Genomic DNA, 27059 nt, shown 5'->3' with positions numbered 1-27059 from the left:
CAATAAATTCTCATATTTGGTGACTTTTTTAGGATTGATGTTGCCTCTTTGTTATTTTTTTTCAGGCTCCATATTTGAGACACAATTGAGGAGTTATTTTCAGAGAGGCCAATGTAATTTCCACTGATGTCAAAAAATAGAATTATGCTTTTAATATTTCATGTTTCTCAAGATTCTACACTCTGTGGCATAACCTGTGTTATTTCCTGTATACTAGCAAATAATAGAGAAATTACTATTACTAGAATAATAGAAGTGACTGCACTGTATCACGAAGAAATTTCTGTATGATCACCAATGCCATTTTAGAGAGTGAAATGAGCCCTAGAAACTGAGTCATTTAAGTAGAAGTTAGAAATATTTCTCAGGTCTGTTGCCCCAGGGACCAAAAACAGAACTTTCTTTCCATGTGTTTTATTTGGCCAAATATAGATTTAAAAGTTAGAAGAAACTTGTTATGAGTTCTCTAAACTCATTTCATAATCTGCTTGATCTCTCCCAGAAGGGATACTTGACTTTCCTAAATGTGATTAAGTTTCAGTTCAAACCACCTCACCTTATTACAAACACAGAATTCTTCTTAACTCTGGATCTCGTTTGGAGAAGCTTGAGAAATTTTGACTAGTTTCAAAGAGAGGGCAGATACAGTGACGCTAAAGCTGTCAGTCACCCCAGGCAGCTCTTCTCAGTATTAATCTTCTAGATTTCTCTTTCATACCTTGTTTGCTTTCCAATACAGCTATCCTTTTTAATCTTTTTAAAATCATTTTTCCATTTCTTAATGGTTTTCTGCACACTTTTCATGGGTAATTTGTCCATGCTAGCTGGTAACAAATAAAACTGTGAAATTTACTTTCATTCTCTCAAATCCATTTAATATCCCTTGTATATATCTCTCCAAGATATCCTCATCAATCTAAACAATCACACACTATCTGAGTCCCACTACAATTGGTAGCCTATTAACCTACATGTAAGAAACTAGTGATTCTGGCTCCTTCTGGGTGGGAGAACTCGCAGCTGGTGGACAAATAGAAAGATATTCAATGTATATTCTTAACTAAGCTTATAGAATATCTGAATATTCTAGCATGTATAAATGTTACCTCTTGAAGATATTAATATTTAAATTTTAAAACATGATGACTCAGGATTCTACCCTTAGTGACACTAGTAGGGACTAACATTATGAAATTATGTCATATCAGCTATGTGTTTATTAGTTCATATGTCTCCCTTCCAGAGACCCATCATCCATTAACCCAGATATAACACACACCTCCTTTAGTTAAGATAATGTTTTCTGTTGGAAACTGTAGACAACAAATTCTGCTCACATACTTTATATACAAGGACAATTCTGCTAATAAGAGCCTCATATAAGAATGCTTCTAGGTCCAGTCTGTCTAGGACAAGCCCCTAGAACTCTAAAGAATGGAACACACACACACACACGGCTATATACACACATATATAGGCTATATACATACATGTATATGTATACATTTATGTGTATATATACCTTATATGAATTCTGAATATATTATTTATGGTAATATTCTATGAGGGATACTATAACATAGCTGGGGAAAACAAACATATAAATCTTGGAAGCAGGCCTCCCTAGGTTTGAATCCTAGTGTCCTGTGCTTATTAGCACTTAAACTTATGTAATTTTCTGACATTTTCCAGGTTTCAGGGTTTTTTAATAGCAAATTGGAGATAAGAATAATGTCTAATCTTATAGGATAAGTGTAAGAATTAAAGGAGTTAACTTATGTAAAGTACTTGCAGCCATCTTGGCACAGGCAATATACTCAATAAATGATTGACCTTTTGGCTGTGTGTACCCTGGGGTGTATCTGATTTCCATTTCTAATAGTTACCATTATAACTTCATCCAGTCTGCTCTACTGTCCCGGGCCTTGGTAGAATTCTAACTATTGATCATGTTTTCAAAATTAAAGAAGCTCTTCCAATACCCAGGACTGAGAGGGCTTCCCATGGCCAATGGTACTACCGGAAAAGGGTGTAAAAGTACCTGCCAATCTTTTCAACCACCTAGCACATTAACACTAACCACCCATGTTTAAAAGTGGAAGTGAACTATTTCATAGTCATCTTTCAAAAGTTCCCCCCATGATCTCCTGCTCTATCCATCATTTCCCCATCTTAATCTCAGGATCTACTAGAGTATTTTCATGACTTTCTGATCTACTCTACTAGAAAATAAGCACATCTGAGAGTTAGAGCAATGCTTTCCTGTCTTTTTAACACTAGCCAAATGCAGGTTACTAAATCCTTGTTTTATGACTATCAGGCACAGAACAGATACATTGTAAAGTACAGTTTTATTTAAAAATAACTTTATTTCTCTAGTCAGAAAGCTTTGTTCTTATCTAAATAAATTGCTCATCAGCCACAGAATGTTTTTAGCTTTACTGTTTTCTATTCAGCATTGTTTGCAGTTTAATTCCTTTTTCCATTGAACAAAGTATATTTAATTGTAATTATCCTTCCCAAATTTAATTTTGCTCTTCTGTGCCCACAGCTATCAAAGCTTTTGACCCCCTGGTCTTTCTACATTATTTCTCAGTTCTCCCTGGTATTTGTAATTTCCACGAAGGACCATCTGCAGATTTAATTAACCTGTTGAATTCTCCTTCCAGATCATTAATGAAGTTGTTAAATAAGACTGATCTCAGAGCTCATCTCTGTGGTATCTGGATGGTCCTTCAACCCCAATTATGCCCTATATTTCCCTTTACCATTTCCCATTTCCCCTTATTTACATTCCATTGGTCCTGTTTTAAACCATTGAAAGCTCACATCCAAATCACTTGAAATTATATTTCACATAAAATTTCATGTGAAATAGCTCTTGCTTAAAAAAAAAATTCTGACTTAACTATCCTTAGTGGAATGGCAATTTATAGTCCCAATTTCCCATAATATCCTGCAAATTTAAAAGAATAATTCAAACATTTAACATCTTAAATAATGCTCTATTGGTCTTTGAAATTAGATAAATACTCTGCTTCCAAAGGGGACATGTCTGTCTTTGCAGAAAGTCTCTGTTAATAATTTTTTCTGTAAAGAGTAATTGTCATGCAGTATAAAATAAAATTGTATTCATTCCATTAACCTTTTTTCTCTGAAAGTGGATGACATTTTATATCATATGACTATCTTCATGGTCAGTTATATTATTATCATATATAAATTATCACATTGACTAGGGCTTCTTTTGACTTTTTATCTGTGGGAAAGAAACAGTTTTAGAACTAAGAGGCTAGCTTTTGGTTAAAGATACTGGCTTAAATAATCATATTTACCCCTACTTTCCCTCTCAAACTCCAACAAGATAATACTAAAGACAAATTATAAAGGATGTAAACCCTCTTGGGTAAAGCACATAGGAGAAATGATAAAAGTAACATAATTTTGGAATCTAGAAAAGAGGTGGACAAATGATAACTCACTTGGAAGACAGGAGAAAACCACTCATAGCCTGGAGTGGAGAAAGCCAAGAAGCAACTTAATTTATTGCATAGGACCCAGTAATTGGCAGCATCAACCATCTCTGAAACTATGGGGAACAGTGAAGCTAAAATAGGAAAATTACTTAGAAGTTAGATTAAAAGCAGTTAGATTCCTCAGAGCTGTTTCCTTACCCCAGCCAGGCTACTGCCTTTCTTTTGCCCCAGCAAACACTAGAGATTTAGTCTCAGCAGAGGGTACCACAAAGATCGGAACATAATTGAGAGCAGAAATACCATACTGAGACAGGGGTATTAATTAAAAATTTACAACCTGAATTTTACAACCCTATGCATTATTCTTCTGACCTGACTCTCAGAATGCTATCAATCAAGTTTAATTGCTCCAGAAATTTAATTAATTTATAGGAACTAATTTCTAGGAAATGGAAAGACTCTTTCCTACAAGCTCTGAATGGTTCAAAAGAATGAACCTAAAATAATTGATGTCAGAATCCCACATAGGTAAACTGAGCTTTAAATCAACTTTTCATAAGTGGCACTCTTAAAAATCAGCAGATAACCAAGGACTACTGAATGTTTAAGAAAAGTGAAGATAGGGGAAAAATGCATGCACCCGTATGTAGTCCCAGCTCCTCTGGAGGTTGAGGTGGAAAGATTACGTGAGCCCGGCTGCAGTGAGCCATGACTGCATTACCACACTCCAGACTGAGTGGAGGGAGACTCTGTCTCAAAAACATTCAGAAAGCAATAATGAAACAAGGGAGCTGCTTGAATGAATAACTCAATTACTTTAGAAGATAATGTTGATGAAATGTCTCCTCCATCACCCCACAAAAAGAAAAAAATAATAATAAAAAGAAGAAAACTATGAAAAGTAAGGCAGAAGTAATAACACAATTAGAAAACAAATCTGAAAGGTTTGACACCCAAATAATAAGAGTTCCAAAAATAAAGAACAGAGAAAATGTAAGGGAGTCATGAAGGACATTTTTTAAAATCCCAGAAACGAAACCAGGGATGTTTAAGTTGAAAGGTTTTTCAAAGTCTCCAACCCACTGATTTAACAATAGATGCTCACAAAGCCACACCATCATCAAATTTCCTGAGGATGAGAAAACAGGACACAATTTCTCAAAGAGAGAAAGGTAGAGTTTATATAAATGAACAAGAATAGGACAATATTATGTTTCTCAAAAGTTATACTGAAAAATGTGACAATACAGCTAATCCTACAATATTCTCATGAAAAATGTTTTATATAACCTAGAATTCTATACCCATCCAAACTATCAACTAAATAGAAAGGAAGAATAAAAACATTTTCAGATGTGCAACACTTGAACAACTTAGTTCCTATGCACTCTTTCTTAAGAAGTTAATTAAAAATCTGTTCTATAAAGATAGGGGTATAATCCCAAAAAGGATAAATACAAAGGATACAGGAACAGGAGATTCAACAACAAAAAAGAGATGATGTTGAAAAAAAACCTGATGGAAACAGTTGTGTTGTAGACAGAAAGAGCTTCCAGTATAGAATGAAGTGGCAGAATGTTCTGGAAAAATTTATTTCATGGAATTAACATCATAAAATATCAAATACATGTAAATGTATTGGGAGGATATTATTATTAGCAGAGAATCTGAGGTTGACTCGACATTGAGTGAATGAAAAACTGAACAAACAGCAATAACAAAATTAGGTAATCATTAAATCCAGAGAAAACAAACATTTGTGTAATAAAGAAGTAATGATAGCCAACTTCATAGTTCACCTATAAATATTGCTTACATATACATAATAAGGTAAACAGTGAATACTGATCTAGTATGTAGAGAAACAGGAAGTGTTTGGGTGTGTGCGTGTGTGTGTGTGTTCACCCATGCACACTGTGGATGAGTGGTAGAAAAAAGAATTAACTCTTCATCTTCCATGGTGGGAAGTCAATAGGTAACATCTAAAACTGAAAAAACTCTAGAAATAGTAATGTAAATATATTATTATTATTATGGAGATGGGAAAGAAAATGACTCTAGAATAGAATAGGAGCAAGGAGTTATAGCCAATCTTATAGAACTATTTGACTTTTTTAAGCTTTGTGCTTTCAAAAAGAACAGGTAGCACAATAAATAAAAGGGCCAAATGCTTAAGTACTTTACAAACTACTATAACCAAATTATCAATAAGCACATATGTTCCACTATATAAGTCATTCAGTGAAGTACAAGCTAAAACTATAATATAATTACCATACTGCCAGTACGGCTAAAATGAAAAAGGCAGGTAATAAGTAAGTATTGACAAAATTACGATGCAATTGGAATTCTCATTTATGGCTATTAGGAATATAAATGGGTATAACAACTTTGGGAAACTGGGCAGTATCTACTAAAACTACACCTAAGCATACCTGGCAATTCTATTCTTAGATATAGGTATATAGAAATACATACATATGGTCATCCAAGTACATATACAACAATAGTTATTGTAGCAAAATAGCCCAAACTGGAAACAACCCCTATGTCCAACAATGAAATGGATTAATACATTTTGAGATATTCACAAAATAAAATACTATTCCACAGTGAGAAATAACAAATTACAACTAATTCACAGCATGAATAAATCTTATTAATTTAATGTTGAACAAAAGGATCTGAACACAAAGAGGCCTTATAGTCTGATTCAATTTGTACAATATTTCAAAACAGGAAAACTAACCTGGGGTGTTGGAAACCAGGAGAGTGGCTCCTCTTGGTGTGCTTTTCTATATACATATTATATTTTCAAAAAGTTTGCTAACTTTTTGTGAGCTTTCCAGACCTGCTTTTCCCTCTTTCTGTACTCTTAAGAATTATTTCAAGGCTTGAGAGCAGCCCTTAAGAAAAGGAGGGCAGAATGTGACATTTACTAATCCAAATTTTTACCAGATAATAATTCGCTAAAGGTTATAAGAGTTGAAGAGAGAAAGACAGAGTGACTTAAATTTAAAAGCATAAATTATTTATCAGGAATACTTCCAACAATGCAGATATTTAAGAACTTAGAAAACCAGAAACTGCCTATTTTGCCATAGATGGACATCCCAATCTCAAACCTAACAAACAGCTGTGTGATTATTAACATGTTACCTAACTCTTTCAAGCCTCAGCTTCCTCACCTATACAAGAGAATAATAAGGGCATAGATCCTATAATCCATTTAAGTACTACAATAGTGGCCAGGCGCGGTGGCTCAAGCCTGTAATCCCAGCACTTTGGGAGGCCGAGACGGGTGGATCACGAGGTCAGCAGATCGAGACCATCCTGGCTAACACGGTGAAACCCCGTCTCTACTAAAAATACAAAAACTAGCCGGGCCAGGTGGCGGGCGCCTGTAGTCCCAGCTACTCGGGAGGCTGAGGCAGGAGAATGGCCTAAACCCGGGAGGCGGAGCTTGCAGTGAGCTGAGATCTGGCCACTGCACTCCAGTCCGGGCGACAGAGCGAGACTCCGCCTCAAAAAAAAAAAAGTACTACAATAGTGGCTTTCACAGACCCATCTAAAAAATACTAGCTATTGATATACTGACAGACTGAAGAGTACAATAAGGTTCTCTGCTAAGATAACCAGCAATTTGGGGGCTAGTAACTATTAAAATATACAAATATAAGCATAGTGTTCCTGCCATTAGAATGTACTTATCTGACTTAAAAGTAAGTTTTCATTGAGAAAAACAAAGATGACAGTGTTCAACCGGGGAAGAATCTATAGGTATATATGAAACTAATTTTAGATGACTATTCATAAATTTCCTAATTGTTGGTACAGTAGATATCTGTGAACATGTCTTCAGAAATGTTATTTCCCTCTGGTTTTTTGAATTATATTTCTCTGGGGATGTGTTATGCCATACTGTAACATGTGGGGATTTTTAAGGATAAAACATAATTATTCATCCTTGTTGAAGAAGGAGGCATCATTGAGAGGCTCATGTTGCTTTCATTCTACTTCAAGTTCAAAGCTTGGAGCGATGCAACTGAATGATTCATATTAGAATGAACTTAGATAAGCTATTTAACCTATATGAATATATTTCTTTGTGGGTAATATGGGAATTAAACTTACTTGACACTGTTTGGTTGAGATGCTCTAAAAACAAAATGTCTTTGAAAGTGTCTGTGACTGTAAAGAGCTATATAAACGGTAGCTATGATTGATAAAATTGTTCTCAAATAAAGCAGCTCTAGATAACAGTTTGTACCCTATGACTCTTTACTACCTACTAATTTATATTATCTACTGTTTGCTAATTAGCCTTTCTCTAATTTTTATGACAGTGTTGGGAGATACAGATTGAGAGGTTATATAACTTGATCAAGGTCACATGGTAAGTGGCAAAAAATGTCCACCTCAAAAAGGCATACTGTGACCCCGCTGCCCTGATGTAGAAATGCCCTGTGGCTGTAGGTATTACAATGTCATCCTTCCAACACTTTCAGTATAAAACCTCCATATTAATGATTTGGCCCAAGAAAAATGGACAACTCTGCAGAAGGAAGGCTGAAGGCAGTATGGCATACCAGAAAAAAAAGCACAGAATTTTAAATACCAGACAAGAATTTAAGTTCTAGTTGTCCCCCTGTTCTTAGCTTTGCAAACATAAGCTATTTCTTTAACCTCTTAGCCTCAATTTTCTCATCTGTAAAATCAGGATGATGATAGCAATATAATCCTCATTAAACTGTTATGAGATTTTTTAAAAGATAATATAGTACCTGGAAAAATGCACTAGACACTACAAAGATCTGCACTAATATAAAATATTACTATTATAGCAATCCCTTACAAGGAAGAGTGTATTAACTTAAGAATGATGAAGAAAGTCTCTCAGAACATCAATGCAGTGTAGATGGTATATAGGGTTACCATAGTAACACACTCAGAATTCAGAATTCAACTGAGAAAAAACACAGAAGATATGAGCTCTTGCAGTTGTCAAAACTTTTGTATTCAGCCTTGCTTTTTTGAGAAGAGTGGCAAAGGGAAGTTTTTAAAAGCCTGAGCTTTGAGGCACAAAGAGCTGTTCAAATCATAGCTCTGACAATTCCTAGTCCTATAATCTTGTGCTACTACCTTACCAGAACTTAATCTCAGTTTACTCAATACATTAGGATAATCATTGATTCATTCATTCAATAAATATTTCTTGAGTGCAAACTGAGTTCCAGGGACTGTTCCAAGAGCTGGGCTGTAGCAGCAAACACTGACAAAAAAATCTTTGCATTCATGGTGGGTGACCATCAAGTGGGAGGAACAGACAATACACAAGCTAGATCGGTGATACATTTAGTGTCTTTAATGGTGAAAAGTGCAATAGAAAAAATGAACAGCAGGGAAATTAGGTGCTATTATCTGGGGCCAGGTTCAGTATTGCAATCTTAATGGAACGGTAGAAAATGTCTTACTAATAAGTAACATTTAAATAGAAACCTAAAAGCAGGTTAAGAAATGAATCCTGGATATATATGGAGGAAAAACATCCCAGAAAGAGAGAACACTAGGTATAAATGCCCTGAGGTATTGCTGATATGTTTGAAACATGGCCAGGGGAAGGGGTGTAGAAATACGTGGTGAAATTAGACAAGCATTATTTCTGAGGACTCTGTTCTGTTCCATTGGTCTATAGCTCTGTTTTGGTACCAGTACCATGCTGTTTTGGTTACTGTAGCCTTGTAGTATAGTTTGAAGTCAGGTAGCGTGACGCCTCCAGCTTTGTCCTTTTGACTTAGGATTGTCTTGGCAATGCGGGCTCTTTTTTGGTTCCATATGAACTTTAAAGCAGTTTTTTCCAATTCTGTGAAGAAACTCATTGGTAGCTTGATGGGGATGGCATTGAATCTATAGATAACCTTGGGCAGTATGGCCATTTTCACGATATTGATTCTTCCTATCCATGAGCATGGTATGTTCTTCCATTTGTTAGTGTCCTCTTTGATTTCACTGAGCAGTGGTTTGTAGTTCTCCTTGAAGAGGTCCTTTACATCCCTTGTAAGTTGGATTCCTAGGTATTTTATTCTCTTTGAAGCAATTGTGAATGGAAGTTCATTCCTGATTTGGCTCTCTGCTTGTCTGTTACTGGTGTATAAGAATGCTTGTGATTTTTTCATACAGCCAACAGACACATGAAAAAATGCTCATTATCACTCGCCATCAGAGAAATGCAAATCAAAACCACAATGAGATACCATCTCACACCAGTTAGAATGGCCATCATTAAAAAATCAGGAAACAACAAGTGTTGGAGAGGATGTGGAGAAATAGGAACACTTTTACACTGTTGGTGGGATTGTAAACTAGTTCAACCATTATGGAAAACAGTATGGCGATTCCTCAAGGATCTAGAACTAGATGTACCATATGACCCAGCCATCCCACTACTGGGTATATACCCAAAGGATTATAAATTATTCTACTACAAAGACACATGCACACGTATGTTTATTGCGGCACTATTCACAATAGCAAAGACTTGGAATCAACCCAAATGTCCATCTGTGACAGACTGGATTAAGAAAATGTGGCACATATACACCATGGAATACTATGCAGCCATCAAAAAGGATGAGTTTGCGTCCTTTGTAGGGACATGGATGCAGCTGGAAACCATCATTCTTAGCAAACTATCACAAGAAGAGAAAACCAAACACTGCATGTTCTCACTCATAGGTGGGAACTGAACAATGAGATCACTTGGACTCGGGAAGGGGAACATCACACACTGGGCTTATCATGGGGAGGGGGGAGGGATTGCATTGGGGAGTTATACCTGATATAAATGATGAATTGATGGGTGCTGACGAGTTGATGGGTGCAGCACACCAACATGGCACAAGTATACATATGTAACAAACCTGCACATTATGCACATGTACCCTAGAACTTAAAGTATAATAATAAAAAAAAAAAAAAAGAAATTAGACAAGCAATGTGGGGTGAAGGATGTTGGCCAATGCTTACCTTCTGGATTATAAAGATTAAGTGACATACATCAATCCTGTAGCACGAAGTCTAGCTTAAATGAAGGTCTAGCCTAAACATTAAATAAGAGCTATGTCGTTTAAATGGTTCCTTCACCATTCTGACCCTAATTTTCAGAGACTAGGGAAGTATTGCTGCTGTGAAAGACACTGGGAAAAAATACACATATGTAAATAAATGCAAACATCTCCAAAAGGCTAATGCATGGAATTTATGGAGAACACACAAGTGAATGCAGTATTTCCACATAGCTGGAGACCAAGCATCTGGAAAAATTTTAAGCTTGCCCTTCAGTGTTAGCATCATTTTACTGAAACAGAGTACCATCAGAATTTGCTGACAGTAAATTTAAAAGTGCAGTTTGCAGTTCTTTAACCATTCCAATCAGATGGTCTGCTCCAAAAGAAACCGCTGGGCAATTTAAGAACCAGGAAAATACTATATCTGGCCATTCTTATCTGATCAGTGCTATGAAAGGCCATAGCTTTGTCTATGGAAGGAAGTGGGGACTCGCTTATCTTCTTGAAATGAACCTCTAGTTTATGAATATCAAGGTTTTTAAAATAAGATGTTAATGCTTCTGTCATTCAGAACATGATATACAAATCCAACATGCCCTCATTTATATATATAACACCTATATATATAATTAACACCTTGGAATGGGAAGAATGGCACCAGTAGGAAAGGAATAGAAGAAAAATAGTGTTTTGGTTTGGAGACACTCTGGGTTAATAATTACTACACAGATTCAGCAATACTTTGAAGGGGTTTTTTTTGGGGGAGGGGGTGATTAGAAAGGGAAGTTAAACAAATGTTGGTTGTGCTACAGGGATGGGTGGCAGGAAGAAACGGAAGAGAAAACAAGTAAACATGCAATTAAATGTAATACATTTTATGAAGGGAAAATCAAGTTGATATGGAGTGCACTGGAAGGAACCTAATCTTGAGCAAGGAGTCTGAAAAATATCTTGGAAGAAAAGCTTACAATCTATGTGAGAAAATAGGAAAAGATGGGACTGCGTATTATGGGAAGAAGAAGGAAACTAGAGAAAGAAAAACAGAGTTGCTTTGATAAACCTTAACAGTGTTTAGTGCAGGAGGAATATTGATTAAAAGTTAAAATGGAAAAGGTACTCAGAGCGAGTCATTGATGCTACTGTAAGAAGGTTGGTGTTTATAACAAAAGCACTGGAAAAGATTTAAGTTTTTTCAGCAGGGAGACATTTTGATTATAGTTATATTTTATAAGGATTATACAGGCTACAATGTAGGAAGAACATTTTTGTGAGGGAGGAGTAAGCTGGGGATTTGAAGACTTGTGTCCTGAAATCATTTCAGGCAAAAAACAAATATGAGTGGTTTATACTAGGAGGTAGGATGGAGGGAAAAAAAAGATGCACTTTAGTGATTGAATGGAAAAGTAAGGGAGAAGGAGACATCAAGGATAACTCTGGCTACATATGATCCAAAAATATCAGGAATGCAGGCATGTGATTGACAACAATATTTTTTTCATCCTTCCTAAGACGTATCATAACAGTATTGTGGCTTTGGAGACTAATACAAAAATGAAAGAGTTTCTTCTTGTTAAATTGTCTACTTTTTCAGTAAATGTTTCACGCAGTTCCTGTGTGCTAGGGGCACTACCCTGGCCTCCAGAAATAAAATGGCAAAGACAGAACCCCTGCCCTCCTGGAGTTTATATTCTGGCTGGGCAGTGAAGCCATATGAAAAGTACTATTGTGTCAGAGAGTGATAAAGTCTCCGAAGAACAATAACACAGCAACAGGGAGGAGGAAATATATTATTTTAGATAAGGGTCAGGGCCTGCCTGAGGAGGTAATATTTGTGCAGAAACCTTTTTCACAGGAGGGAGGTGACAGTGAAAATATCTGAGGGAAGAACATTCCAAGCAAACAAAGCAGTACGGAAAATATGGTATGAGTTGGTTGAAGGTAAATAAGTTGAAAAATTATAATAAAATAAAATAATTTTTAAAAAGTAAGGAAAACGTAACTGACATATTCTAGAAATATCAAAAAGACAATTATGGCCAGAAAAAGAGGATAAAAAGTGAGAGAGAGCACATTGAATGGTGAGGACAAATTTCATAGGCAGGTGGGCCCAGAGTAACTAGGGCCTTATAGGCCATTGTAATAATTTTGACTTTTATGCAGTGAAAATGGGGAGCTATAAAGAATGTGAAGCAGAGGAATGACAAGATATAACTTAGGTTTCAATAATGTCCCTTTGGCTACTATGTTAAAAGGAGACTATAGGTGCATAACAGTGGAAGAAGATGAGTTAGGAGGTTTTTTGCCATCATCTAGATTAGAGATTATGATGTAAAAAGTAATGTAAAAGGGTGATAGCAGTGGAGATCATACGAAGTTGGGATTTAAGATATATTTTAAAAGCTAAGCCAAAGATTTTGAATATGCAGTGCAAAATAAAGAAATCATGGATGATTTCAAGACCTCAGCCCAGAGAATGTGAAAGATTATAGTTTGCCATCAAATGTAATGAAAGAAGACTTGGAAGAAGCAATATGAGTCTGTGGCCATACCACACTTAACATGCTCGATCTTGTCTGATCTTCAGAACTCAAAGGTTGGGCCTGGTTGGTACTGGCTAGTTAGTAATACGGGGTATTGTAGAATTAAAAAAAAAAATAGTTTGAGGGAGGAAAATCAGGACTATTCTGGATTATTGGAAACAATAACTAATTTTTCTATTATTTTTATTAATATCATGCTTATGATCAATATGTAAATCTGTATGTGTGTAATAGGCAGAGAGAATATTCCAAACAAAAGCTCAGAGGTTTGAAAATCGAAGGTGCATTTCAGTGACTTGAAGTAGTTTAGAATGGGCTGCAGCTTAAGATTTCTTTAAAGGGGAGGGGCGCGGTGGCTCACGCCTGTAATACCAGCACTTCGGGAGGCCGAGGTGTGCGGATCATGAGGTCAGGAGATCAAGACCATCCTGGCTAACATGGCGAAACCCTTTCTCTACCAAAAAAATACAAAAAAAGAAAAAAAGAAAATTAGCCTGGCCTGGTGGTGGGCTCCTGTAGTCCCAGCTACCCCGGAGACTGAGGCAGGAGAATGGTGTGAACCCGGGAGGCGGAGCTTGCAGTGAGCCAAGATCAGGCCACTGCACTTCAGCCTGGGCGACAGAGTGGAATAATAATAATAATAAAATAAATAAATAAATAAATAAGATTTCTTTAAGGAGAAGTAGGAGATAAAGCTGGAGAGGGAGGAAGAGGCCCAATTATGGAAGTCTTTAGATTTTATGCTATGGAAGTTGGACTTTATCTTTTAAGCACTGAGGAGGTACTGAAGTGTTTTTCTTAGTAAGATATTCTTTAATCTTTCCAGATCTCCCCTCATGGACTTAATCTCTTTAGCTAAAATTGCTGCCACCCATAGATAACTTCAAGTTCTCTGTTAAACTGGAAAATGCTTTAAAACCACATTAGCTCAAAAAACCAAAAACTGCTTATCGTTTCAGACACTACCATAATACATGCATAGATCTTGCTGTGTGATTAATCAAGTCATCATAATTCGTATCTAAGTGAATGTTTTCAGGAACTACTTTTTCTGATCATTCAGTGGGTCCTACTAGGAGCAAATGATGCAAATCCTAAGAGTTCTATTCCTTCTGAGTTAGGCTATTGGCTTCAATTCGCCTTTTTCCACATGATTTAGTGTAGTGCATATTCTTGGATACAAAGACTTATGGCTAGTTACTAGGTAAAGTTTGTAACTTCTGGGCTCCAGCTGCTCACAGTTTCACAGAAAACTAGATTTCCTTCTTATTTATCCTTTGTGTTTAAAGTTACAGTGGTGTTTGTATTTCCCAGGATACACGATTAAAAATGAGGATATGAACCAAACTCTTGGCTTTCACAGTTCAGTAGTGTGTGCTTGCTTGGTGAAAAGCAAGATCTGCTTGTCATCTAGTCAAGAATTATTTTCTGCATTACTAAATAGACAAAGTAATCCCTAACAGCCTTTATTTATTTGACAGAGAATGCCAATCTGTTTAAAAGATTGGCTCCCTTCATTAATGGTAAAGTTACAAAGGGCCCTATGGAAAGGTGGACTGACAAAACTATTAGAAATAGACAAAAATTTCTATTCTATTCTTGTTAATGACATTTCTTCCCCATTCTTGATATAATATACTTTAACTTAGGTGTCTTTTCAATAAGGTTTGATTTAGAGTTATTACAACTTCAGATCTATAAAATGAAAAGACTGGACCATGTGAAATTGAGGGTCCTTGTCTATACTCATTCATTTATCAAATGTTTATTGAATTGAAATGTAATGTAACAAGATATAAAAATCTTGATTTTTCCCATGCCACAGTTTTGATAGACAATAATGTAATGTTGTTAAGGACTTCTAAGTCCCAAAGTTGGGTGCTAAACTATGTTTGCAACACTTGTAAAAATCAGCTGTGCCTGCATTAACCCTTTGTCACCTTCCACATATTTGGATGATTACTCCAATTTTACATGGAAAAGCTGAGGTTGTCCCTATTCACATGGCTGATGAGTAGTGGGATCTGAGAATAGAATCCAGGTTTCCTGATGCCAAATTGAGAATTAGAATATTTGCCTTTCTTCAATTTGAGGAATCAGTGAAGGACTAAGAAAATATGTGTAGAAGGATAAGTGGGGTAGCCTTTTGAATGAGATCTCAACTCCTCCTATATACAAAGAGTCACCCACGCTATCAATAATACAGTGAGAACTTGGTGTTAAATCTTCAATTCTTCAATTTAACTTCAAGAGATGAGAAGTAAACAATAGCAAAAAAAAAAAAAAATCCCTTCCAGGGACCATACCCAGGTTAAACATGCCACTATTCCAGGTGCTGAACTAGCCCACTCTTTCCCCAGAGCAGAACTCTATTGCATAAATTAATTTTTGTTAGCTTGATAAGACGTTACATAAAATGTTTGTGGGAACAGAGAGAATATGAGCTGGAAAGATGATACAAGTAAGATCACTTTACACTTGAACTGTACAGTGAGAGGCTGTAAGAAATAATAGAAGAACAAGAGAGACTTCAGTAGCAAAAGATAAATATAAGACATGGCTTTACTGTTTACCTGCTGAGTATCCTCGGGCAAGCAGCCTATTATTTCTGAGTCTCAATTTTATCCCCTGGATAATTAAAGTTATCAGTAGCTATAATTTCTAGACACTGACTGTGTTCCAGGTTTTCTACTAGGTGTTTCAAGTACAATATCTCATTTAATCTCATAATAAAATTATGTAGTAAGTAATATCAACATCTCTTTTCTTTTTTGGGTGGCAAACTGACACTTAGAAACGTTAAGTATATCTGATCCAGTGTTACAGAGCCGGGTAAATAGTGGCAGCTTAACTAAAACTAAGCTATTGTGACTTCAGATATTGTGATTTTCCTCCCTTTTTTGTTTACTCTTTTCCTGCCTTAGGCACAAAAACGTTGAAAGGAATATGTAAAACAATGCACATGATCAAATAAGAGATTATGGCTCATTACTCACAGGAAAATGTAATTTATTTTACCTCCTGTATAATCTGTTAGGTTTAACTGCCCTTAGGCACTGAAAAAATGATCAAGAGGTAGCAGATTATAAAGCAAAGTGTATGAAATTTGGATTCTGTAATACATGGGTTAGAATCCCAACCTGACTACTTACTTGCTGAATGACACTTATACATGTCCTCATATATGTCCAAAAGGATAAAAGTAACTCCCTCACAGGAAATAATAAATGCAAAAGTTTGGGGTTCACAATAGATGTACAGTAGATTAATGTAAATTTCACTTCACAGAGGCAGATTTAATATCAAAACTCAGACCTCTGATCATCAATACAGTACTCTTTTCAGTATACCAGACAGCATCTTTATTTTCTCATTCAAATTCTCGTTTGTGAAAAAAAGACATGGATGTTTCCAGTTAATTGAAATGACTTGAAAATGTGCTCTTTGTCTGGACAATGAGACTAAAAATTGCTGGAGATATTTTTCCATATGTCTGCAACCTGGAAAAATGAAAATCTTCGCAGGATCAACGACAAGGGTTGTGAAATAGCTCCAAGTGGTCTAAGAATTGCAAGTCAACCCTATTTTTTATCCAAGGGAAGTATGCTGGATGTTTAGCAGAGATGTCATTCAAGAAAGAAGAAAAACATTGAGTGGGTAGAACTGAAGAGATGAAAGGGGTACTGCACAGGGCAAGACTTTTCAGCTGTTCTAAACATGATCACATTCTCTCAGTCTTAGCAGGTTTAAGCTCCTCTCATCTTCTAGTTTGATGCCTCTCTTCTGCCATTCTTAATTTCTGGAAACATCCAGGACAGGAAGTTCTTCAAACCATATTCGCATCTACCTGACTTTAATAGAGTTTTAAAAAAGCATTTGCAACCCTCCTTTTACTAGTGGGTTCAACTAGATGGGCAATGCAGAGAAACCTCAAATCATCATATTTCTCTTTTTCAATGATGTCATAGAAGCCCTGCTTACTCCTTTCTGAGCATCAGGCACAAGAAAAGAAGCAACATTGATGATAGAAGTTGCCATTTACTGAGCAAGTATCATGTGCCAGACAACCTGAGAAAGCTCAAATTGAGAAAAGTTAAATAATTCCCCGGTCTGCTATGGATGTAAAGATGTACTTTTGCATTCATTCTTCCCCCAGATGCCCTTGTCACAGTCCTGTGATAACTGGAGAGGAAATAGAAGAAATATTGTATTCTCTGTTATGGGAAGGGAGTAAATATTTACCTTCTTAAAAATTCTTAAAATCTCCCCCAGTAACAGGGATGGGTAAAGCAATTATCAATAGATGGATGCTGATAGGGATCTCTCAAAATACAAGCAAGATTTAAAATATTAAAAAGCACAGAAGTCTTTGTTTCTGATCATTCTTTTTACCTGGTAAATTGACAATATACCTCAGGCAAACTATTACTCTCTGTCTACATACCTGCCAAGTCCATGGGGCACAGAAAAGATAGTAGAATAAATTTTTCTGCAAAAAATTTTCCTTTAGAAAAGGTTAAAAATCCCAAGTAACTGAGAAAAATTTTGACTGTTATGTTCTCTTTATTTTAAGCTTTTAAAAATCATTTGTTATTATAAACATAATTTAAATGTATTATTTGAAAAATTAGAAAATTGGAAACATATAAGCAAAACAGGAAAATAATAACCACTCAAAATTATATTGTGAATGAACAAAGCTGTTCAAAGTTGTTTGCTTTTTACTGATATCCCTAAATATTCTTGATCAGATACTTACTATATTTCAAAAACACTTGGATAGTGTGAGAGGTTCAAAGCTTATGAGAGTTTATTTAATAATAGTTACAGTAAATGAACCTATTTCTGAACAAATGTGGAGGAAAACGTCAAGGTCTGCTATTTTTATAACATCAGCACATTTTTTCCAGTTATTTTATACTAGACTGTGTTCTAGCCTACACCTTGGGTAGTCGTGTCCAGTTCTCACAGTCTGATTCACAAATCACTAGTTATAGGTACCTGATATCTACACAACTGCATTTAAACACTCTAAAATCATATAATATATAATGGCGAAATGTAGTATAATTGGCAGGCTTGTCTGTACCACTATAAATAAGTAACTTGATTTACAATCCAGTCCAATTTCCTACCAAAAATTAATGATTAATTGAGTGGCTTTGTAATACAGAAAGCATTTCAGTGCAAATTCTCCTTAAAATGTACAAGCGTTGGCTGGGTACACTTTGGGAGGCTGAGGAGGTGGATCTCATTAGGCCAGGAGTTTGAGACCTGCCTGGTCAACATGGCAAAACCCCATCTCTACTAAAAATACAAAAATTAGCCAGGTGTGGTGGAGAACATCTGTAATCCCAGCTACTCGGGAGGCTGAGGCACAAGAATTGCTTGAACCCGGGAGGCGGAGGATGCAGTGAGCCAAGATCACACCACAGCACTCCAGCCAGGGTGATGGAGTGAGATTCCATCTCAGAAAAAAAAAAAAAAAAAACAAAGATGTTACAAGTGTGTGTGGTGTGTGCATCTAAGTCTTATACTATAAGATGAATTCTTTTATTGTTACATACATTTAAATTTTTCTTCTAAGAAAGAGGATAGGTATACTATCTTCCTTTAGGAGAACACAAGGTTTGGAGTCACATGTTCCTTGAGTGGAGCATCATGTTTATTCCACCATTGAGGGAGGGCGAACATAGAGCAGGCTGAGTTTCCACACCAACCTGGTTCCTAAGACTACAAGAAGGTGTGTCTCTCATAGCACATGATGGATATCAACCAGTCTCTGGCTCTTGAATGGGTAAGCATTTTCTAATCACAGTAAACCCTAAGTACTTGTAAAAATGTTCAGGAGATGATCAAAAGTGTTTTTCTTGTCAAAAAATGCTTATAATTTTCATATTATCAAATAACACTGAGCCATTATTACCTATAAAATATATATATACACATATATATGCATATTTTTTAAAAGAGACTTTTAAAAATGCTACATCTAGACCACGAGTTCTTAATGGGATGAGATTTTGTCTCCCAGGGGGTATTTGGCAATGTCTGGAGAATTTTTCTTTAATCTTACTAGAGACTTTTTTAAAGTTTTACTTAATTTTGAATATTCTCACCACAAAGAAATGACAAGTGTTTAAGGTGATAGGTATGAAAACATTTTTGATGGTCACAGCTGGAGGTGTACTACTAATTACATTTCATGAGTAAAATCCAGGGATGACACTAAACATCCTACAATGCATAAGGCGGCCCTCCACAACAAAGAATTCTCTGTTCTAAAATGTCAGTAGTGTCTTCTAGGTTAAGAAATCCTGCTGGGCGCGGTGGCTCAAGCCTGTAATCCCAGCACTTTGGGAGGCCGAGACGGGCAGATCACGAGGTCAGGAGATCGAGACCATCCTGGCTAACACGGTGAAACCCCGTCTCTACTAAAAATACAAAAAATTAGCCGGGCCTAGGGGCAAGCACCTGTAGTTCCAGCTACTCAGGAGGCTGAGGCAGGAGAATGGCGTAAACCCGGGAGGCGGAGCTTGCAGTGAGCTGAGATCCAGCCACTGCACTCCAGTCCGGGCGACAGAGCGAGACTCCGCCTCAAAAAAAAAAAAAAAAAAAAAAGAAATCCTGATCTATGACATTACAATCAGATACCACAGAAATACAAAAGATCCGCACAGGCTATTATGAACACCACTACATATGCAAACTAGAAAATCTAGAGGAAATGGATGAATTCCTGGAAACACATTATTTCCCAACACTGAATCAGAGAGAAACTGAAATGCTGAATAGACCAATATCAAGTTCCAAAACTGAATTTATAATAAAATCCTACCATGCAAAAATGTCCTGGACCAGATGGATTCACAGTCAAATTCTACCAGACATACAAAGAGCTGACCAATTCTATTAAAACTATTCCAAAAAAATCAAAGACAGGGACTCTTCCCTAACTCATTGTACAAAGACAGCATCACCCTAATAGCAAAACCTGACAAAGGTACAATGAAAAAATAAAACTAAAGACCAATGTGCCTGATGAACATAGTTGCAAAAATTCTCAACAAAATATTAGCAAACTATATTCAATGGGATATGAAAAAGTTAACTCACCATGATCAAATAAGCTTCATTCCTGGGATATGAAGTTGGTTCAACATGTACAAATCAATAAATGTTATTCACTACATAAACAGAATTAAAAATGAAAACCATATGATTATCTCCATAGATGCAGAAAATGCTTCTGATAAAATCCAATCTCTCTTCATGATGAAAACTCTCAACAGACTAGCCATTGTAGGAACACACCTCAAAATAATAGGAGCCATCTATGACAAACCCACAGCCAACATCATACTGAATGGGCAAAAACTGGAAGCATTCCCCTTGAGAACTGGAACAAGACAAAGATGTTCACTCTCACCACTCCCATTCAACATGGTATTGGAGGTGCTAACCAGAGCAAATGGCAAGAGGAAGAAATAAAAGACAGCCTATTAGGAAAAGAAGAAGTCAAACTGTTTCTCTCCATGCACAAGATAATCCTACATCTAGAAAGCCCTAAAGACTGCCAAAAATCTCCTGGAACTGATAAATGACTTCAGTAAAGTTTCAGGATAGAAAATCAATGTACAAAAATTAGTAGCATTTCTATACACCAATAACTTTCAAACTGACAGCCAAATCAAGAATGGAATTCCATTTACAATAGCCACACGAAAATATTCCTTGAAATATATCTAACCAAGGAGGTGAAATACTTCTACAAGGAGAACTACAAAGCACTGCTATAATAAATCATAGATGACACAAACAAATGAAAAAACATTCCATGCTCATGGATTGGAAGAATCAGAATCATTAAAATGGCCATACTGCCCAAAGCAACCTACAAAATTCAATGTTTTTCCTATCAAACTACCAATGTAATTTTTCACTGAACTAGAAAAAACCATTCTAAAATTCATTTGGAACCAAAACAAAAAGACTGCATAGCCAAAGCAATGCTAGGCATAAGAAACCAAGCCAGAGGCATCACACACTACCTGACATCAAACTATATTATATGGCTACAATAACCAAAACAGCATGGTACTTGTAAAAAAAAGACACAGAGACCAATGGAACAGAACAGAGAACCCAGAAATAAAGCTGCACACCCACAGCCATCTGATCTTCAATAAAGCTGACAAAAATAAGCAGTGGGAAAAAGACTCTCTAGTCAATAAATGGTGCTGAGATAGCTGGCTAGCCATATGCAGAAGAATAAAACTGGACTCCTACCTTTCACCATATGCAAAAAATTAACGCAAGATGGATTAAAGAATTAAATATAAGACCTCAAACTATAGAATCCTATAAAAAATCTAGAAAACACCATTACGGCCATCAGCCTTGGGAAAGAATTTATGCCTAACTCTTCATAAGCAACTGCAACAAAAACAAAAATTGACAACTAGGTCTTAATTCAACTAAAGAGCTTCTGCACAGCAAAATAAACTATCAACAGAGTAAGCAGACAACCTAGAGAATGGGAGAAAATCTTCACAACCTATGCATCCAACAAAGGTCTAATATTCAGAATATATAAGGAACACAAGCAATTAAACAAGCAAAAACAAATAACCCCATTTAAAAACTGGCAAGAGACATGAACAAACACTTCTCACAAGATGACAGACATACAAGTAGCCAACAAACATATAAAGCAATTCTCATTACTAATCATTGGAGAAATAAAAATCAAAACCACAGTGAAATACCATCTCCTACCAGTCAGAATGGCTATTATTAAAAAGTCAAAAAACAACAGATGCTGGTGAGGCTGCACAGAAAAGGGAACACTGACACATTGTTGGTGGGAATATAAATTAGTTCAGCTACTGTGTAAAGCAGTTTGGAGATATCTCAAAGAACTCAGAAGATCATTTGACCCAGAAATCCCATTACTGGATATATACCCAAAATAAAACAAATCTTTCTACCAAAAAGACACATGCACTCACATGTTCACTGCAGCACTATTCACTGTAGACATTCACAAATATATAGAATCAATCTAAGTGCTCAATAGTGGAGTGGATAAAGAAAATATGGTACATATACACCATGGAATACTAAACAGTAATAAAAAGAATGAAATCATGTCCTTTGCAGAAACATGGATGAAATTGGAAGCCATTATTCTAAGTGAATTCACACAGGAACAGAAAACCAAGTACCTCATGTTCTCACTAATAAGTAGGAGTGAAACATTAGGTAAATGTGGACATAAAGATGGCAATGATAGAAACTGGGAACTACTAGAGTGGGAAATGAGAAGGGGCAAGGACTCAAAAACTATTGAGTACTGTTCTCAGTACCTAAGTGACAGGATTACTCATCCTATATCTAGGATTTTATTGCATCATGCAATATAGACAGGTAAGAAACCTGTTCATGTAACTCCTGAATCTAAAATAAAAGTTGAAAAAAAGATTAAGAACAGACATCAGGATTCACCTACATTCACATTCATAAACTCCTGCCTTCTTCCTTCTTCTCTGTTTGGATGTGCAAGTCCACACCTGCCTGTGCACACACAGGTGCCTGTACACACACACACACACACACACACACACAAAGTCAGTTCCACACAGTCTGGCATCTGAATCCCAGTTTGTGGCTGTTCAACGTCAGATAAGTAAGCAATACATCTTGTTCCATCATCAAGAGTACAAGCTGTAAGGAGTCAAAGACTAAAACCAGAAAATTTCAAGGGAAGTTTGAGAGGTATGGAAAAGGTTCCAAAACAAGGAGTTTAAAACCAGAGCCAAGGTTTGTGAATAAATAACAGGGTTCACGGTGTGGCGGTTTTAAAATATGCCCACAAATACTTTGACAGTCTTTTTTTTTTTTTAAGTGGTGGTGCCTAATTCCTCTCCCCTTGATTGTGGGCTGGACTGAGTCTCCTCTAAGGAATAGAATATGGCCAACGTGAAAACTCGATCAACATTTGATTGAGTCACAAAAAGCATTATAGCTTCCTCCTTGCTTTCACTCTCTTTCTCATCACTTGACGTGGAGGATTCCAGTGGTCATGTCATAAGGGCACTCACATAGACTGTAGAGAGGCCCACAAAATGGGAAACTGAGGCCTCCTGCCAATTGCCACAAGAGTGAGCCATCTTCGAAACAAACTCCCCAACCTTCAGACAATTACTGGCCCAGTCAACATCTTGACTGCAATCTCATAAAAGTCACTGAGCTAGAACCACTCAGCTAAGCTGCTCTCAAATTTCAAACCACAGAAACTATGAGATAATAAACATTTGTTATTTTAAGCCACTAAAAAAAATAGAAATCCTGATCTAGACATAGCTCCATATTTCGTAGTTAATCTATCCTTCTTGTTGCTTGCAAATCTGCAAGTAAAAATAACAAATAGAAAACTTAGTCTCACATACTTCTTAGAGGGTGATTTTCTGCTGTTTTGTGGCAGTTAACATATGTTTGGATTTAGTGTAGCTCTTTGATTTTACATGTGAAAATTCTCTAGGAGGACTTTGTGTTGTTTCATGCTGTTTTGTGGGTGGCTACATTACATCAGTGTGGTATTCTGTCCTTTTAGTTCTTAGCCAGGTTGAGAAGAGAGCATTTACCAGCAGCCCTTTTCCATCCTAAGAGCGGAAAAAACTACTACTCTTACTGATTCTTCACTCATCTTTCTCTTTACACATCTCCATGCTAATTGTAAAACTAAATCAAACTAAGCACAACAGAGAAGGAAGTTGAAGGGTAGGAGAAGAACTAGAATTATATGTTGTTTAGAAACCAAAGGAGGCAAAATGTTTGCTCAAGGCGGGTTACGAAAAGTTTAAGGTTACTGAAATGTCATCAATGGAAAGTAAATGCAGAGTTGTTCATTTGTGTGTTACATACCAAACACAAGTGGGATTATTAACATCAGATAGGAATTTTCTTTAACAAATTATTTAAATGATTTTACTAAGTGTACTTGAATTTCGAAAGGCTGAATATTGCAAGCAATGAATAAAACCAATAACTAGGGGGATAAAAGAACATGCTTAAGACTAAACATAAGTGGATTCTATATAGCTCAAATGGGACCATTTACTTAGTCTTAAAATTAAAATAAATCACATGAAAGATTTAGCGTAATGATGCCACAAGACATTCACAATTCATTTGCATTTTTCCTTTGGCACTATGAGTCTCAAGGCATCTAGCACAAATATTCGAAGGCAAATAGACTTATTTAATGTTTATTGCTAATGATCAACATGACAAAATAACTCAGACAAGATAATGGCTCAGATTTTCTGTGTTAAGCTCATAATTTATTTAGATCCCTTGCGCACAATTGACTGATAAATATGTACTTTATTCATTCCATGAAAAATCTGATAGAATTTGAGTATTGGCCAATATTAAGTGGAATGACTTTGCTACAGATGAAATATAGCATTAAATGCAGAGAAACCTTGTTCTATTTTATTGTATTTTTTCCCTTTATGATGGTTGTGCAAGAGTTCAAGAATATGTAATTCTCCATGTCAACTTTAATATTTACATAGGGACCCATGCTTGCCTATCTCTGTCTAACTTTTTCCCTGGTCTTGATTTTCTCCTTTATAATTTTCTGACTCCACATTACGAACCGGACTGTAAGCACTGATGCAATCACCCACTTACTGGGCAGAGAAAAGGACAAAGGACAAATCAAGAAGGCATGAGACACCATAATCAATTCTTCCTGGTCTGCCACTGATCACAGGCCCTGGTCTAAGGTAATGTTTCCCTCCAGTTATTTGTAATGTAAGAAAATAAGAATGTTACAGTAGTTGCTAGTTGCTATGGTTAAATATCCTGAGGTGCTTGGTGAAAATGCAGATTCGTGAAACCACCCCCTGATATTCCATCTAGTTTGGAGAGGTGGCCCAAGAATATACATTTTAATAAAAAATCCATGTAGTATCCTTGAAAAACCCATGCAAGGTTTGATAACATAGGCTTTGTGGGATACAACTGTGTTTTATTCTCAGTGCTAATAATTGCATAAGTTACTTACACTAGCTAGACTTTGGTTTGATTACATATAAGAGTAGTAATATCTACCTCCTTTGTTTAATCTTAAAATATTAATTTAAAAATCCTAACAATTATTGCATAATAAACGGCATATCATTAGTAGTAGTATCCATGATTATTGACATTATCATTATCACCATTCTGTCCCCATTAATTCTGTGCATTCAGTTTAGGGAATGGAGCAGTTCTACAGGAAGCAGTAAGAAATCTTTTTTTTTTTTTCATTTTAAAAAACCTACTTAAAATTAAATGTAGTGCAGTAAAGACATGTGTCCTAAGTTACCCTTAAGTTTCTTAGCTTTTAGCAAAAATTCTTTAGCTCTATGTGGTAATTCTCTTGGGCTGCTCAAAGGTAGTACATGGCTCTTTCATATTTTTTAAAGAAAAACAATTATTTGATATATTTTTTATTTGTTGATAATGTCAGAAAATAGAGAAACAGTGGTGCAAATATTGCTCGCTGATTTCCTTATTGAACAATTTTAGTTACCTTTTGACGTGCATTTAAAAGGATTAGGCTGCCTTATAAATATACAGGCAGTGCAATGTAATAGGTTGGTCCGGGTGAGATATAATAAATGTGCACATTAAAAAATGTTATCTAAATTCAGAAGCTTCTAAACATGAAGGAAAGGAAACAAGAGCTTTGCTTATATCTCTGGCACTAGACAAAGACACCTCCCCGTTCATGTAATAATAAGGATAATAAATACGACATCCTATTTCCATTTTTCTATGCTATGATATGAAAAGCAGTAAGTGTGACATTCCAGAGTCAGAAAAAAAACACAATGCAGTGATTTTACCCTAACAAAACACATGGAAAAACAAACTAAAATACTCACTTTTATGTGTCATAATCCCCTTGTTTGTACTGACACACACATTGGCACTGAACATCAAATTTCACTTGTACACAAATAGGAGGACTTCTCCAATCAATAAGAGAGTTGGATTTCTCCAAATAGTGCCAAATGTAAACATAACATTTATTGCAAATAGAAAGTTGCATATAATGTAATCTTACTTACACTAATTGGCTTATATTATCAGATCTATGAATGATAATGTTCTTGATAAACCAATATTAGAATAAAATCTCAAGCACACCAATAAACCTGCTGCTGAGTTTTACACAAGGAGCATATGCTGCTAATTTAGATTCCATTGACACAGCAGATTGCTATAATTCTAATAACTGTGTGTGATGCTACCCAATAGATGATAAGTGAGGCAGGTCAGTTCATCAGGCTTTATCTCTAATCAGCACTAAAAACGCACACCGAGCTATAGCAGAGAAAAGACTTGACCTTACTAAATTAAATGCATCGGAGGGAAGGCAAATGAAGCTCTATTTTCAATGGTAGTATTTTATGCAAGGATGGAAAGGTACCCACTTTGGGAGAGCCACATCCACCATCACAATACAATGTATCAAGTCAATCCACAGTATTATTCCTAAAGAAAGAGCTGTTATTGTTTCTGAATTAATCTTTCTACCAATCTTTCTCTTTATCCCCCATAAAAAAAGCTAGATTACCTTTCTCGCAGTGACTTCCTGTGAATCCAGCTGGACAGACACATTTGTTAGGAGCCACACACGTTCCACCATATCTGCAGCCCTCTTCACAGAAAGCTGTTGCAAGAGAACAAAGTATTTATCTTAGATAAAATGCAATAAATAAATTCATGGTAAACAGCAGCAACATTGACGCAATTCTTTCTTTGTTGCATAGGGCAACAAACACTGAACATCTGTTATGCCCAGACCGTTTATTCCCCGAAGAAGACCACCAGAGTCCAGAGTCAAAGCCAAGCGGCAAGGATCTTTAATGCAAGTTCGAACTTGGTCCCTCCGTTCCACAACATACAAGAGGGCC

General features: G+C 36.1%; 1 protein-coding gene across 4 annotated transcripts in view; it reads right to left on the bottom strand.

Annotated features, from left to right (window-relative positions):
• Window positions 1-27059, bottom strand: part of NELL1 (NEL-like 1 (chicken)) — a 995550-nt gene that overhangs the window by 200013 nt on the left and 768478 nt on the right. For all 4 annotated transcript variants that reach the window (XM_011937505.1, XM_011937506.1, XM_011937507.1 and 1 more), the window contains one exon: window positions 26720-26815. In XM_011937505.1, the coding sequence (XP_011792895.1) occupies window positions 26720-26815 (96 nt within the window). The remainder of the gene's footprint in view (window positions 1-26719; window positions 26816-27059) is intronic.

Source organism: Colobus angolensis, unplaced genomic scaffold (genome assembly GCF_000951035.1).
Source record: "Colobus angolensis palliatus isolate OR3802 unplaced genomic scaffold, Cang.pa_1.0 Scaffold164, whole genome shotgun sequence".
Classification (NCBI taxonomy): Eukaryota; Metazoa; Chordata; class Mammalia; order Primates; family Cercopithecidae; genus Colobus; species Colobus angolensis.
Note: the sequence above shows the minus strand (reverse complement) of the source record. Positions and strands in the feature narration are given on the sequence as shown.